Below are 13,872 nucleotides of genomic sequence, written 5' to 3' on the forward strand. Positions count from 1 at the left end.
AAGAAAAAGGAATGGGAGAAGAGGAAGAAAACCTACACACAAAAAACCTCAAGAAAAAGTGTTGGTTATATTGGACTTTTTAGGCAAAATTAAATATACCAAAGAAAAATAATAATAAAAAAAAAATATATATATTCAAAAATATTTATAGAAATTTTTTTTTTTTATAAAAAAAAAAGCTAAAAAAATATAAAAACATATCAGATGCTACTTTATATCCTGTCTGTGTTAAAACATTCTAGACAATATCCATATCTATTTCTATTAGTTATATATAACAACTTGTACATTAATATTCAAAATAGAAAAGGATTACACTAGACAAGATATTAGTTACAGAGCTGATCTCAAATATATTCTGGCGCTCTACATGTTTTGCGTTTTGGGTAACTCTTCCTCAGGAGCAATTTTCCACAATACAGAAAGTGTATCAATCAGATCAAAATCATAAATTACTTTACATACATTTATAATCTGTTTATAAACTAAGCAGAGAAAACAAACAAATATATAATAACTAAAATAAAACCTATTCTCAAAAAAAAAAAAAAAAAAAAAAAAAAAAAAGGAAGGGTGTGTCGTGAGGGCTTTTATAATTTGAAGCAATATGGGAATGGGTGTGACATTTTATTCTTGTGCAAAAAATGTATGTATACAGAGTGTTCTCTGTATTACGGAGCCGACAATTCATAATAGCTGCGAGTGATTTTAAAGGACTTTTTTTGCTGCATAAATGACACTTTGTGCAAGGACAGTTCTAAGCACCAGAAACATGCGCCCCTTCACAGGCATACTATAGGCACCCCCCAGGTACGAAATTTAAAGGAATATTACACTTTTATTGTTTCACTTTAATCATTATTAAAATCACTGTTCTGGAAAAAACGGCCGTTTTTAAAACTTTTTTTTGCATTGATACATGTCCCCTGGGGCAGGACCCGGGTCCCCAAACACTTTTTAGGACAGTAACTTGCAGAATCTTTTCTCTCTGTCAAATCTTTTTTCTCTGTCGAATATTTTCTTTATATAATCTTGGACTAATAGAGGTAAGGTTAGGCACATTCGACCACAGGTTCTATAGACAGATTGTTATTGTCAGAGTCGAATCTCCTATTCTATATCGAACTGTTGTAACAACAAAAACGAAAATAAAGCATTTATTTATGTCGGCTATTTTGTTTTTCGGATTGCACAAACGAATGCACATGTCTAGTATATAGCACATATCTGCATTCTGCGCCCTGTATATAGAACGCGCCTGCATTCTGCACCCTTTATATAGAACGCGCCTGCATTCTGCACCCTGTATATAGCACGTGCCTGCATTCTGCACCCTGTATATAGCACGTGCCTGCATTCTGCACCCTGTATATAGCACGCGCCTGCATTCTGCACCCTGTATATAGCACGCTCCTGCATTCTGCACCCTGTATATAGCACGCTCCTGCATTCTGCACCCTGTATATAGCACGCGCCTGCATTCTGCACCCTGTATATAGCACGCGCCTGCATTCTGCACCCTGTATATAGCACGCGCCTGCATTCTGCACCCTGTATATAGCACGCGCCTGCATTCTGCACCCTGTATATAGCACGCGCCTGCATTCTGCACCCTGTATATAGCACGCGCCTGCATTCTGCACCCTGTATATAGCACGCGCCTGCATTCTGCACCCTGTATATAGCACGCGCCTGCATTCTGCACCCTGTATATAGCACGCGCCTGCATTCTGCACCCTGTATATAGCACGCGCCTGCATTCTGCACCCTGTATATAGCACGCGCCTGCATTCTGCACCCTGTATATAGCACGCGCCTGCATTCTGCACCCTGTATACAGCACATATCTGCATTCTGCACCCTGTATACAGCACATATCTGCATTCTGCACCCTGTATATAACACATATCTGCATTCTGCACCCTGTATACAGCACATATCTGCATTCTGCACCCTGTATATAGCACATATCTAAATTCTGCAACCCCACCTCCCCCCATCAGGTCAGCTACACTATACACATGGCAGGGGGAGGGAGTGATGGATACAGCAATCACCCTGACCCCCTAGACCAGCACATGGCAGGGGTAGACACACTATTCCAGCCTCTTCTTATATCAAGCCCCCCCCCCAATCAGGTCAGACAGCTACACAATACACATGGCAGGGGGAGGGAGTGGTGGACATGGCAATCACACTGACCCCCCACCTTACACCAGCACAGGGGTAGACACAATTCTGCAGCCTCTTCTTACATCAATTCCCCCCCCCCCCCCTGCTCACCACCTTCAGGCTCTCAGTAGGTTAGGGAGGACTCTGTATTCACTGTGTGTAAGCAGCCGCCCCAGCGGAGAGAGATGACAGACACACACAGGCAGCAGCAGTGGTGGGTGGAGGCGGAGCTAGCAGGAGGGAATACAGTCACTCACTGGACAGTCTGGAACAGTCCATTGCGGCCACAGCGCTGGGGGGTGTTCTAAAAAAAACTAAAGTGGAAATGAGCAACCAGAGACAGCAGGGATACCCTTGAGATGATCTGACGGTGTCACCCTGACTCGGGTGCGGAACGCACCCCCATAGCAAAGTCACTCGGACACTGACACCCCCCCAAAGTGTGGCACCCGGGGCGGACCGCACCCTTGCCCCCCTATTGGTACGCCCATGCCTGTGTACCCAACCTATAGTAGAGTAAATCTTCACATTCTGGTGCTAGAAATATTCATTTACATTCAAACATTAAGCTGCACAGGTTAAAGCATGACCTTTGTCATGACCTTTGTCTGTAGTCTACATCTGACATTTGCTGTGAAGAAACTACATACCACAATCCCTGGGTCTCAGACCCTGTTCTGCAGGTTAGAGCTGCAGTGTCTCACAAAAGTGAGTACACCCTTCACATTTTTGTAAATATTTTATTATATCTTTTCATGTGGCAATACTGAAGAAATTACACTTTGCTACAATGTAAAGTAGTGAGTGTACAGCTTGTATAGCAGTGTAAATTTGCTGTTCCCTCAAAATAACTCAACACACAGCCATTAATGTCTAAACCGCCAGCAACAAAGGTGAGTACACCCCTAAGTGAAAATGTCCCATTTGGGCCCAAAGTGTCAATATTTTGTGTCCCCACCATTATTTTTCAGCACTGCCTTAACCCCCTTGGGCATGGAGTTCACCATAGTTTCACAGGTTGCCACTGGAGTCCTCTTCCACTCCTCCATGATGACATCACGGAGCTGGTGGATGTTAGAGACCTTGCGCTCCTCCACCTTCCATTTGAGGATGCCCCACAGACGCTCAATAGGATTTAGGTCTGGAGTCATGCTTGGCCAGTCTATCACCTTTATCCTCAGATTCTTTAGCAAGGCAGTGGTTGTCTTGGAAGTGTTTGGGGTCCTTCTCATGTTGGAATACTGCCCTGTGGCCCAGTCTCAGAAGAGAGAAGGGATCATGCTCTGCTTCAGTATGTTTGCATTCATTTTTCCCTCGAACTGCAGCTCGCCAGTGCCGGCAGCACTCGTTCAGCCCCAAACCATGACACTCCCGCCACTATACTTGACTGTAGGCAAGACACACTTGTCTTTGTACTCCTCACCTGGTTGCCGCCACACACGCTTGACACCATCTGAACCAAATAAGTTTATCTTGGTCTCATCAGACAACAGGACATTGTTCCAGTGATCCATGTCCTTAGTCTGCTTGTCTTCAGAAAACAGTTTGCGGGCTTTCTTGTCTATCATCTTTAGAAGAGGTTTACTTCCAGGTCAACAGTCATGCAGACCAATTTCATGCAGCGTGCGGCATATGGTCTGAGCACTGACAGACTAACCCCCCCCCCCCTTCAACCTCTGCAGCAATGCTGGCAGCACTCGTACGTTTATTTTCCAAAGACAACCTCTGGATGTGACGCTGAGCACATGCACTCAACCTCTTTGGTTGACCATGGCGAGGTCTATTCTGAGTGAAACCTGTCGTGTTAAACCACTGTATGATCTTGGTCACCATGCTGCAGCTCAGTATCAGGGACTTGGCAATCTTCTTATAGCCTAGGCCATCTTTATGTAGATCAACAATTCTTTTTTTTCAGATCCTCAGAGAGCTCTTTGCCATGAGGTGCCATATTGAACTTCCAGTGACCAGTATGAGAGATTGAGAGGGTTAACACAAAATTTAACACATCTGCTCCCCATTCGCACCTGAGACCTTGTAATACTAACGAGTCACATGACACCGAGTCACAATGGCTAATTGGGCCCAATTTGGACATTTTCACTTAGGGGTGTACTCACTTGCCAGAGGTTTAGACATTAATGGGTGTGTGTTGAGTTATGTTGAGGGGACAGCAAATTTACATTTTTTTTTTCACTAGTAATGGCAACGATCATCGATTTTTATCTTAACTGCGACATGGCAGACATGTCGGACAATTTTGATACATTTTTGGGACCATTGGCATTAATACAGCAATCAGTGCGATTAAAATTGCATTGATTACTGTAAAATGTCACTGGCAGTGAAGGGATTAATACGTATCCTAGGGAGTGTTCTAACTGAAGGGGGGATGGGACTGTTTAGGGAAACTAACAGATCACTGTTCATACTCTGTATGAACAGACGATCTGTCAGTTCACTGCTCAGAGTGCCCCGAGCGATCGCGGGAGCCCGGCGGTGATCAAAACCGCCGGGCACTCGCATCGGTTCGGGGAGCGAGTGCCCTCTAGTGGTTGTTTATGCTACCGCCATAGTATAATGGCGATTCACGCAGCCGAGCCATGCAGTACTGCAGCAGCTGGTCGGCTAGCGGTTAACAACCAGTAAATGTCATGGTTGTTAAGGACGGGTGGCTGCCACATCATCAGCTGAATGTAAAAAAAAAAAAAAAATTGCAGCAATGAAAAATTGAGAAAAAAAAACCTTCAGGTCTGACTGTATGGATTTTGAGGGGAACCCACACGCTGTGTCCTTAACAACCAATGAGTCATCAGCTATCTACGGGCTTCCCCGCTGTCAGCTAAATGTAAAACAAAATAAAAAATGGCGGCAATGGAAAAAAAAATGGTGTGGGGCTCCCCCAAATCCATACCAGACTGTTTGGGTCTGGTATGGATTTTAAGGGGGAACCCCCATGCCGAAATGTAAAAAAAAAAAATTGTGTGGGGTTCCCCCAAATTCATACCAGACCCTTATCCGAGCAAGCAAGTCAGGAAAGGGGGGGCGAACGAGCGCAACACCGCTAAACATTGCAGATCACCGCCATTACTAGTAAGAAAAAATGCCATAAATCTTTCCCATCGTTTGTAGACGCTATAACTTTTGCGCAAACCAATCAATAATCGGCCTAAACTGATGAAGACATTTTTTTTTTTTTTAAACTGGGGATATTTATTATAGCAAAAAGTTAAAAAAATTGCTTTTTTTTTCAAAATTGACGCATTTTTTTGTTTATAGTGCAAAACAGAAAAAACGCTGAGGTGATCAAATACCACCAAAAGAAAGCTCTATTTGTGGGGAAAAAAAGGATGCAAATTTTGTTTGAGTGCAACATTGCATGACCGCACAATTGTCAGTTGACATAGTGCCAAATTGTAAAAAGTGCTCTGGTAGGAAGGGGGTAAAATCTTCTGGGGTTGATGTGGTTAAACAACAAAAATAAAAACAAATGTTACCGAGTGGCACTGCTCCTTTGTGATGTTACTGACCAACGTCGCCCCCCCCCCCCCCCCCCCCCGCCCCAAAGCACCCCCCATGTTTAGGGCATGTGGTGTGACATGATTCAGGATGGGGGACACTCACTCGCCCTCCCTTTTCCTGACCTACCAGAATGCATGCTCATATAAGGGCTTGGCATGAATACTGGGGGGGAACCCCACGCCATTTTTTTTTTTACATTTTGGTGTGGGGGTTACCCTTAAAATCCATACCAGACCCAAAGAGCCTGTTATGGATTGGGGGGGGACCCCACACCATTTTTTTTTACATTCAGCTGACAGCGGGGGAAAAAAATTGTCTCTGCCTTTTGCGAATAGTGAAAAGCTAGGTGAATGAATACATGGTCATAGGGGAACTGATCAGCCATTACAATACAAACTGCAGCCACGACATGTGAGTGAGCCCATCATTAGGCTCGGCTCACATATGGGCCACATCTGTCACACAGCAGGGGTCCAGTGTCTGCTGTTTCAATGTTTCAGGTCTGAATTCAGCCCAAAATTCAGAAACTGACCAAAAAAGCACACGTTTTTCCCGCAATACGGGGAAACCCACATCCAATTTACATAGGGGTGAACCCAGGCTCACAAGGTAAGGCAAACAAATGACACAAGGAATATACAGTAACTACACTAGTACCTAGTTCAAACAACTGTTTTGCAGTGTACAAATCCATTAACATATTTAATGGGGTCTAATACAGAGAAAATTTGGAGACATAGATCTAATTATTGTAAGACGCATAAGAGAGACTTCTATGCAGCTGCAAGCTTCTTTTGCAGCCTAAAACAGTTTAAAGATTACATTTAGGTAGCTCTTTGCTGTAGGATACATGTTTACATGTCGCATAGTATTAAAAATGATATGGTTGTAGTAATGATAATTCAGCAGCGACTGCTTGATCCTCCTGCAAGACAGGCATGACTGGGACTAATTACTAACATAAAAAAAATGTAAACTGAAATATGTGTAAGGATTGCCTATAAAGCAGTGGCATCAACTAAACACCCATGGACAGTAGACCCTATGTATGGGGAAAAAAAGCCTATGTATAGTGCACTGTGTACACACCACTGAATTATATGAGCTTGTTCAACCCCTAATGGAACCCCTACGATTTCAGTGCTGGCCTTCATTTTTCAAAAATATGAGTGACCTGTTGGGCTTTTGCCTTCTTTCCCCAATTGTCAGCCCTTCTCTGTTATTAATCGTAGTGGATAAACTGTGCTTGTACATATGCATATTCTATGGATGCATAATACATTTATCCTGCAAACTTAAACAGATATTTTCTCTTTCCAGTAGAGGGTGCTGAAGTTATCCATCTAGTTGCAAACAGGTTTCTACGTTTGGAAGGCGGCATGAAATGGCTCAGTGTCTGTACATTTTGTACTCAAAGCAAATCTGTTGATGTACCCATAGATATGTTGGTTTCTGCTTTTGTTTACCCAGTGGCCACATATGCATATCTCTCAGATTTATGAAATGATAAAGAGGGACACCTTTTAGCACATAGTATGTAGACAAAGGACACGAACCACAAAAATCTAACAGGCAGAAAGATATTGGCTAAACCACAAGTCCTTTTTTGACCTTTTTCCTTTATGTTGACTTTACAAAATAACAAATACAGCAATATAGAAAATAGATAAAATGTTTCCTGCAGCATAAAGCTCCATACACAGGGGCTGAATGTAAGGAGTAGGGATGAGCTCGGTGTTTGTCTCGAACGCATGTTCGACTCGAACATCGGCCGTTCATCTGTTTGGCGAATTCAGAACTTTGTGGACCGTTCGCACCAAATTCGTGTGGTCCAAACGGCCCACAATGCACTACACTATCGCAGTGCATTGCTGGCTCATGATTGGGCAAGCATGCACTGTGACCCCGCATGGTTGGCCAATCACAGTGCCGGCAGCGAGGAGAGACATAATAGCTCAGGGGGTTTAGTACACGCCCCACACTATATCTGGCTGCCAGCACAGTGGCCTTGTGTAGTGTGTTCCAGCGTGCAGGGACAGTGTTCTTTTCTTAGGCATCTACAGGAGTTAAAGTGGGTGTTGTGTGCCTCCAGCACAGTATACAGCTGTATCTACCCTTTTTTGCTGGTGTTCTCGGATACAGGCATCTGCAGGAGTTAGTGGGTGTTGTGTGCCTCCAGCACAGTATACACCTGTATCTACCTTTTTTTGCTGGTGGTCTCTAATATAGGCATCTGCAGGAGTTAGTGGGTGTTGTGTGCCTCCAGCACAGTATATACCTGTATCTACCCTTTTTTGCTGGTGTTCTCTAATGCAGGCATCTGCATGAGTTAGTGGGTGTTATGTGTCTCCAGCACAGTATACACCTGAAGATACCCCTTATTGCTGGTGTTGTCTGTTGCATATCTTGCATATTGGCCTTTAATATGAGCACTTTTGATTTGGAACGTTCGAGTCCCATCAACTTTAATAGGGTTTCAAAGTTCTTATGAATTTTTGGTCCGTTCGAAGGTTCTGGTGTGAACCGAACCGGGGGGGGGGGGGGTGTTTGACTCATCGCTAGTCAGGAGACGACTGGTAAAAAAAAAAAAAAAACGCCCGACATTCAGCCCGTGTGTATGTCGGTCTATCCAACAGAAGCCTTCTGTTGGACGTGCATGCTGGAAAATCAGCATCCAACCGACTCCCAGTCAAAGTCAGGGAGTGCTGATCGGAGTGTTCTGGTGGGGAGGGGGCCGTACCGCTATCAGAACACAACAGCTCAGCGGGGGAGATCACTGGACTAACTTTACATGGTTAGTAAAGTGGCTCCAACCCGAGCTGACAGTTTTTTTTTTTGTTGTGTCCACGGAGTTGAATGAAAAAAAACAAATAGTGTATGCCTAGCTTAACACTTTTGGTGGTAAAATAGTGCAATTTGTATAGTGATGTACATATCAGACGAAAAAGAGGGGCAGAGGGATATGGTCCCAAATAAAGTACAATACTGTACTTTGAAAACAGACAGTCTTCAGTGTTTCTGCAAAGATCAGAATTATGGCTAACATTATTATTATTATACAGGATTTATATAGCGCTAACTGTTAGCGCAGTGCTTTACAACATTGGGGCAAACAGTACAGTTGAATTACAATTCAATGCAGGAGGAATCAGAGGGTCCTGCTTGTTAGAGCATACAATCTAGAAGGGACGGATCATACGTGCGAGTTTCTTCTATAGTTATGTTATATCAATAACAATGTTATATAAAAGCTCATTGAATAGACAAGGGGCAAAGAGCTAAGGCATATTGCTGCTTTCCATAGCAATCAATGGAAATTTATTTTGGAAACGTTGCAAATAAATAATGTTTAAACACAACTAGTCATATGAAGCTGTGCAAAAAATGTTGCAGAATACCCAGCAAGAATGCACCGATATCTGTCAGTTATTTATTATGTCCAATTATTTCTGCACTAACAAAGGTGATGAAAATATGCAATTTGGTGGATCGGGTTTATGGGAAGGAGCAATAAATGATCCTATGTAGTAAGGACTGAAAAAAGCACTTCCTTGCCTGAAATGCACATCCACTTAACAGTCCTTGCTGTGTGAATTTCTCATAGTGCAAAACACTTGGTCTGGAAAAAAGCAGCAGATAGAAGTAAATTTAACATTTTACAAATTGCCTAACTGACAGTGTCATGTACTCTTACCCAATACTCTGTCAGCTTGTAGTGTTCTTATTTCATATATGGATACCTTTCACCAGCATGTTCCAGCAGTAAATACCATCTTTATGGTGGAACCTTTCGAAAATCCCAATAACCATTCATTTGTTGGTAACTACTCGTTATTGCTGAGATGAAACATGGCTTCTGGAATTACGCTAACTTGATTGTGACTGCCAGTTAAAATGGACTTGAAATCAAAAAGTGAAGATTTGCTGTGTTAGCGGAAACATTTAAAATGTTTTTTTGCTTGCGCAATACCCTGAAAAAATGTATCCTATGTCTTGAATTCCTCCTGGAAAACAGTAGTACATTTTCTGGCACATGAGTAGGTTTAGGTACTCCTGTGCCTACAGCCTCAGATGAATATTGTATTTGCAGTGCGAGATCTAAAGAGGGTTCGAGGCTCTGCTGGTCCAGCAGGAACCAGTCCATATTTGAACCACGTTCACAGGCTGAATGTACCTAAGTTAATTGATTTTACATGCAATTATTGCCAGCGGCTATTATAGCGCTAACAGTAATCACTGTGTTTTCCTAGCAGGAAAGGGTCGCCGCCTCCGGGAGAACCAAAAGGCTCCACGGGAGGGATTCCCACATCAACTCTGAGTGTGTTAAAGGGGGAAATCGCTTCATCTTTGACCTGCCTAAGGCATTGTTGCTAGCAGTAAATATGTATCTACCTAAAATTTGTAAGGCTATGTGATGCAGTAATCCTTCATTTTAAATTGTAAAGCTGACTTTTCTTTTTAAATATTAGGCGACATGGCCTTAGAATGTGTCAGGGGGGCAATCAGGGGTCTTTTCATGACATATAGCTGAACATGATGTATCTCTCTTAACCAGCTCTGTAACATCCTTTCTCATAGATCCAATGATGATGACCCACGGAAACATAATTTCTTTAGTTCAATAAACTTCAACAGACTGGAGGCTGAGATGGTGGACCCTCCGTTTGTCCCAGACCCGTCTGTGGTCTATGCTAAGGACATCGCAGACATAGCTGATTTCTCTGAGGTCAAAGGGATTGACTTTGATGAAAAAGATAACAAATTATTCAAGAGGTTTGCAACTGGTGCAGTGCCAATCAGCTGGCAACAAGAAATCATTGATACTGGACTCTATGATGAGCTCAATGACCCAAACAGGCAAAGCTCTGGAAAATACTCGTTTAGCGATGGTGAGAAAAAATCAGGAGTGTGTTCCATAATATAGTAAGCATTCTCTGTAAATTAGTGGCAAAACGGGGCATATTTTTTAAGCAGTTTTATTCAAGTAGCTGCAGATATCGTTTTCCTCTAGTTAAGTTCTCTCAATGCAAGTCACTTGTTCACCAAATCCCTCTGGAAAAGAAGTAAACAAGGTACTATCTGAAATTGTATCAAAAGCCAGCTTAAAGGATCAGGGGATCAGAGGTTGCCTGGAATCTATCCGTTGCTGCCCTTCAATGGCCTCATTAGAGCACTCTGGTATTTGATGCTATTATGCACACTCAGAAGCTAGAAAACACTGTAGAAGTGCTGGCATTTAAGGGGGCAGCAACAGGTTGTCAGACATCAGGCTAACTCTCACTTCCAGACTTAAAGTGGAAATACACAGCATCTGAGAACCACAAACAAAAAACACTGTTTTATTAATTTTTTATATTTAAAGCGAACTCCATCCATCCATCATCTACATGCTTTATTTTGCTGAGAAATCATTTTGAAAAACACCTCCCTAGCATATCTGGTCGAGGCCATCTTGGGTAAGGGCAGATGATTCATGTAGCATTTACTTCCTGGAATCCATGTGCCCTTAGCTTAGACATGCAGGCTGAAAGGTGTGTTTAGCTGAGAAAACCCTTCCTCCCCTCCTGAAGACTAGTTTATTTCCTATACCTTATACAAAATACCCACTTTGTTTAGGTGTAAGGTTGACAGTTTTGGAATTTCATAGCCATCTTCAGGATTCTTGAATTGGGACTAAGCTGAATTTGCTCTGCTGAAATTTTTTAGATGATTCTGCTTTGTTTTCTAGTATCATTGGCATGATAATGTGTGGTTTCAGGGAAGGAGGTTCTTCATGTGTATAGGACTGAAAACACAAATCTGGAATAACCCTGCCTATTGGCCATTCCAGGTTCTGGGTAACTGGGAGGTGAAACCTTATAAAATCCAGTCAAAACTGGAAGAAAATAATTAAAACTGCTTACAAAATATGGTCCCTTGTGCTGTAAGTAGCTCATTACCAAAATCACCCAAAACAACAGACGTATTGAAGATGTATTTTTGGCAAAGTTTTACAAAGCCTTTTTGTGTTTCAGTGTCTTGCGTCATTATGGCTTGATGCACATCAATGCCTGGACTTATACATTTATCATTATGTCAAATGTGTTTGTTTTTTTATTAAAAAATAATGAAAGAATGAGAACAAGGGCTTGTTGTGGTCTGAATTTATTGTTCAAGAGACTAGGGAGCTAACTAATAATTTGGCACAGGTGTCTTGGCCAAGGCAATATGGATTACTAAATTTTTTAATAGCTGGGATGTTGTCAAAGATAATACCTAGCAAATGAACATCTTCAATTTAAAGATTTTTACTCTTTACCATTTGCCACTGTGAAACTGTCTTTAGCCAATGGCAAGATATGTAGCACTGGTTTTACAGTGCCTTGCGAAAGTATTCGCCCCCCTTGAACTTTTCAACCTTTTGCCACATTTCAGGCTTCAAACATAAAGATATAAAATTTAAATTTTTTGTGAAGAATCACCAACAAGTGGGACACAATTGTGAAGTGGAACGAAATCTATTGGATATTTTAAACTTTTTTAGCAAATAAAAAACTGAAAAGTGGTGTGTGCAAAATTATTCGGCCCCTTTACTTTCAGTGCAGCAAACTCACTCCAGAAGTTCAGCGAGGATCTCTAAATGATCCAATGTTATCCTATAGGACTGATGGTGATAAATAGAATCCACCTGTGTGTAATCAAGTCTCTGTATAAATGCACCTGCTCTGTGATAGTCTCAGGGTTCTGTTGAAAGCGCAGAGAGCATCATGAAGACCAAGGAACACACCAGGCAGGTCCGTAATACTGTTGTGGAGAAGTTTAAAGCCAGATTTGGATACAAAAAGATTTCTCAAGCTTTAAACATCCCAAGGAGCACTGTGCAAGCGATCATTTTGAAATGGAAGGAGTATCAGACCACTGCAAATCTACCAAGACCTGGCCGTCCCTCTAAACTTTCAGCTCAGACAAGGAGAAGACTGATCAGAGATGCAGCCAAGAGGCCCATGATCACTCTGGATGAACTGCAGAGAACTACAGCTGAGGTGGGAGAGTCTGTCCATAGGACAACAATCAGTCGTACACTGCACAAATCTGGCCTTTATGGAAGAGTGGCAAGAAGAAAGCCATTTCTCAAAGATATCCATAAAAAGTCTCGTCTAAAGTTTGCCACAAGCCACCTGGGAGACACACCAAACATGTGGAAGAAGGTGCTCTGGTCAGATTTAACCAAAATCAAACTTTTTGCCCACAATGCAAAACGATATGTTTGGCGTAAAAGCAACACAGCTCATCACCCTCAACACACCATCCCCCCTGTCAAACATGCTGGTGGCAGCATCATGGTTTGGGCCTGCTTTTCTTTAGCAGGGACAGGGAAGATGGTTAAAATTGAGGGGAAGATGGATGTAGCCAAATATAGGACCATTCTGGATGAAAACCTGTTGGAGTCTGCAAAAGACCTGAAACTTGGACGGAGATTTATCTTCCAACAAGACAATGATCCCAAACATACAGCAAAATCTACAAAGGAATGGTTCACAAATAAACGTATCCAGGTGTTAGAATGGCCAAGTCAAAGTCCAGACCTGAATCCAAACGAGAATCTGTGGAAAGAGCAGAAAACTGCTGTTCACAAACGCTCTCCATCCAACCTCACTGAGCTCGAGCTGTTTTGCAAGGAAGAATGGGCAAGAATTTCAGTCTCTCGATGTGCAAAACTGATAGAGACATACCCCAAGCGACTTGCAGCTGTAATCGCAGCAAAAGGTGGCTCTACAAAGTATTAACGCAAGGGGGCCGAATAATTTTGCACCCCCACTTTTCATTTTTTTTATTAGTTAAAAAAGTTTCAAAAATCCAATAGATTTCATTCCCCTTCACAATTGTGTCCCACTTGTTGGTGATTCTTCACAAAAAATATATTATAGTTATATCTTTGAAGCCTGAAATGTGGCAAAAGGTTGAAAAGTTCAAGGGGGCCGAATACTTTCGCAAGGCACTGTACATATCTTCATCAGCCTTTCTCAACCTTTTTTTCCATAGAGGAGCCCCTAAAAATGTTTTTAGGTTTTAGGGAACCCCTGATAAAATTATTTTATCTGTAGCTCACAGTACATTTAGCAATATAAAGTAGGCAGTTATAGAAGGTTTTAAATGAAATAATAAAGAAATGGGCACATATAACTCTTCCTTTTCATTCTC

General features: G+C 42.2%; 1 protein-coding gene across 3 annotated transcripts in view; it reads left to right on the forward strand.

Annotated features, from left to right (window-relative positions):
- The window catches only part of GRK7 (G protein-coupled receptor kinase 7), a 140,990-nt gene extending 129,173 nt beyond the window's left edge, over positions 1-11,817 (forward strand). For all 3 annotated transcript variants that reach the window (XM_077488574.1, XM_077488575.1, XM_077488573.1), the window contains one exon: positions 10,270-11,817. In XM_077488574.1, the coding sequence (XP_077344700.1) occupies positions 10,270-10,615 (346 nt within the window). In that variant the 3' untranslated portion in view covers positions 10,616-11,817. The remainder of the gene's footprint in view (positions 1-10,269) is intronic.
- The last annotated feature ends 2,055 nt before the right edge of the window (positions 11,818-13,872 follow it).

The sequence above is a fragment of the Lithobates pipiens genome, unplaced genomic scaffold, assembly GCF_037356315.1.
Source record: "Lithobates pipiens isolate NorthernLeopardFrog02 unplaced genomic scaffold, aLitPip1_a1.2 Scaffold_18, whole genome shotgun sequence".
NCBI classification, from domain to species: domain Eukaryota; kingdom Metazoa; phylum Chordata; class Amphibia; order Anura; family Ranidae; genus Lithobates; species Lithobates pipiens.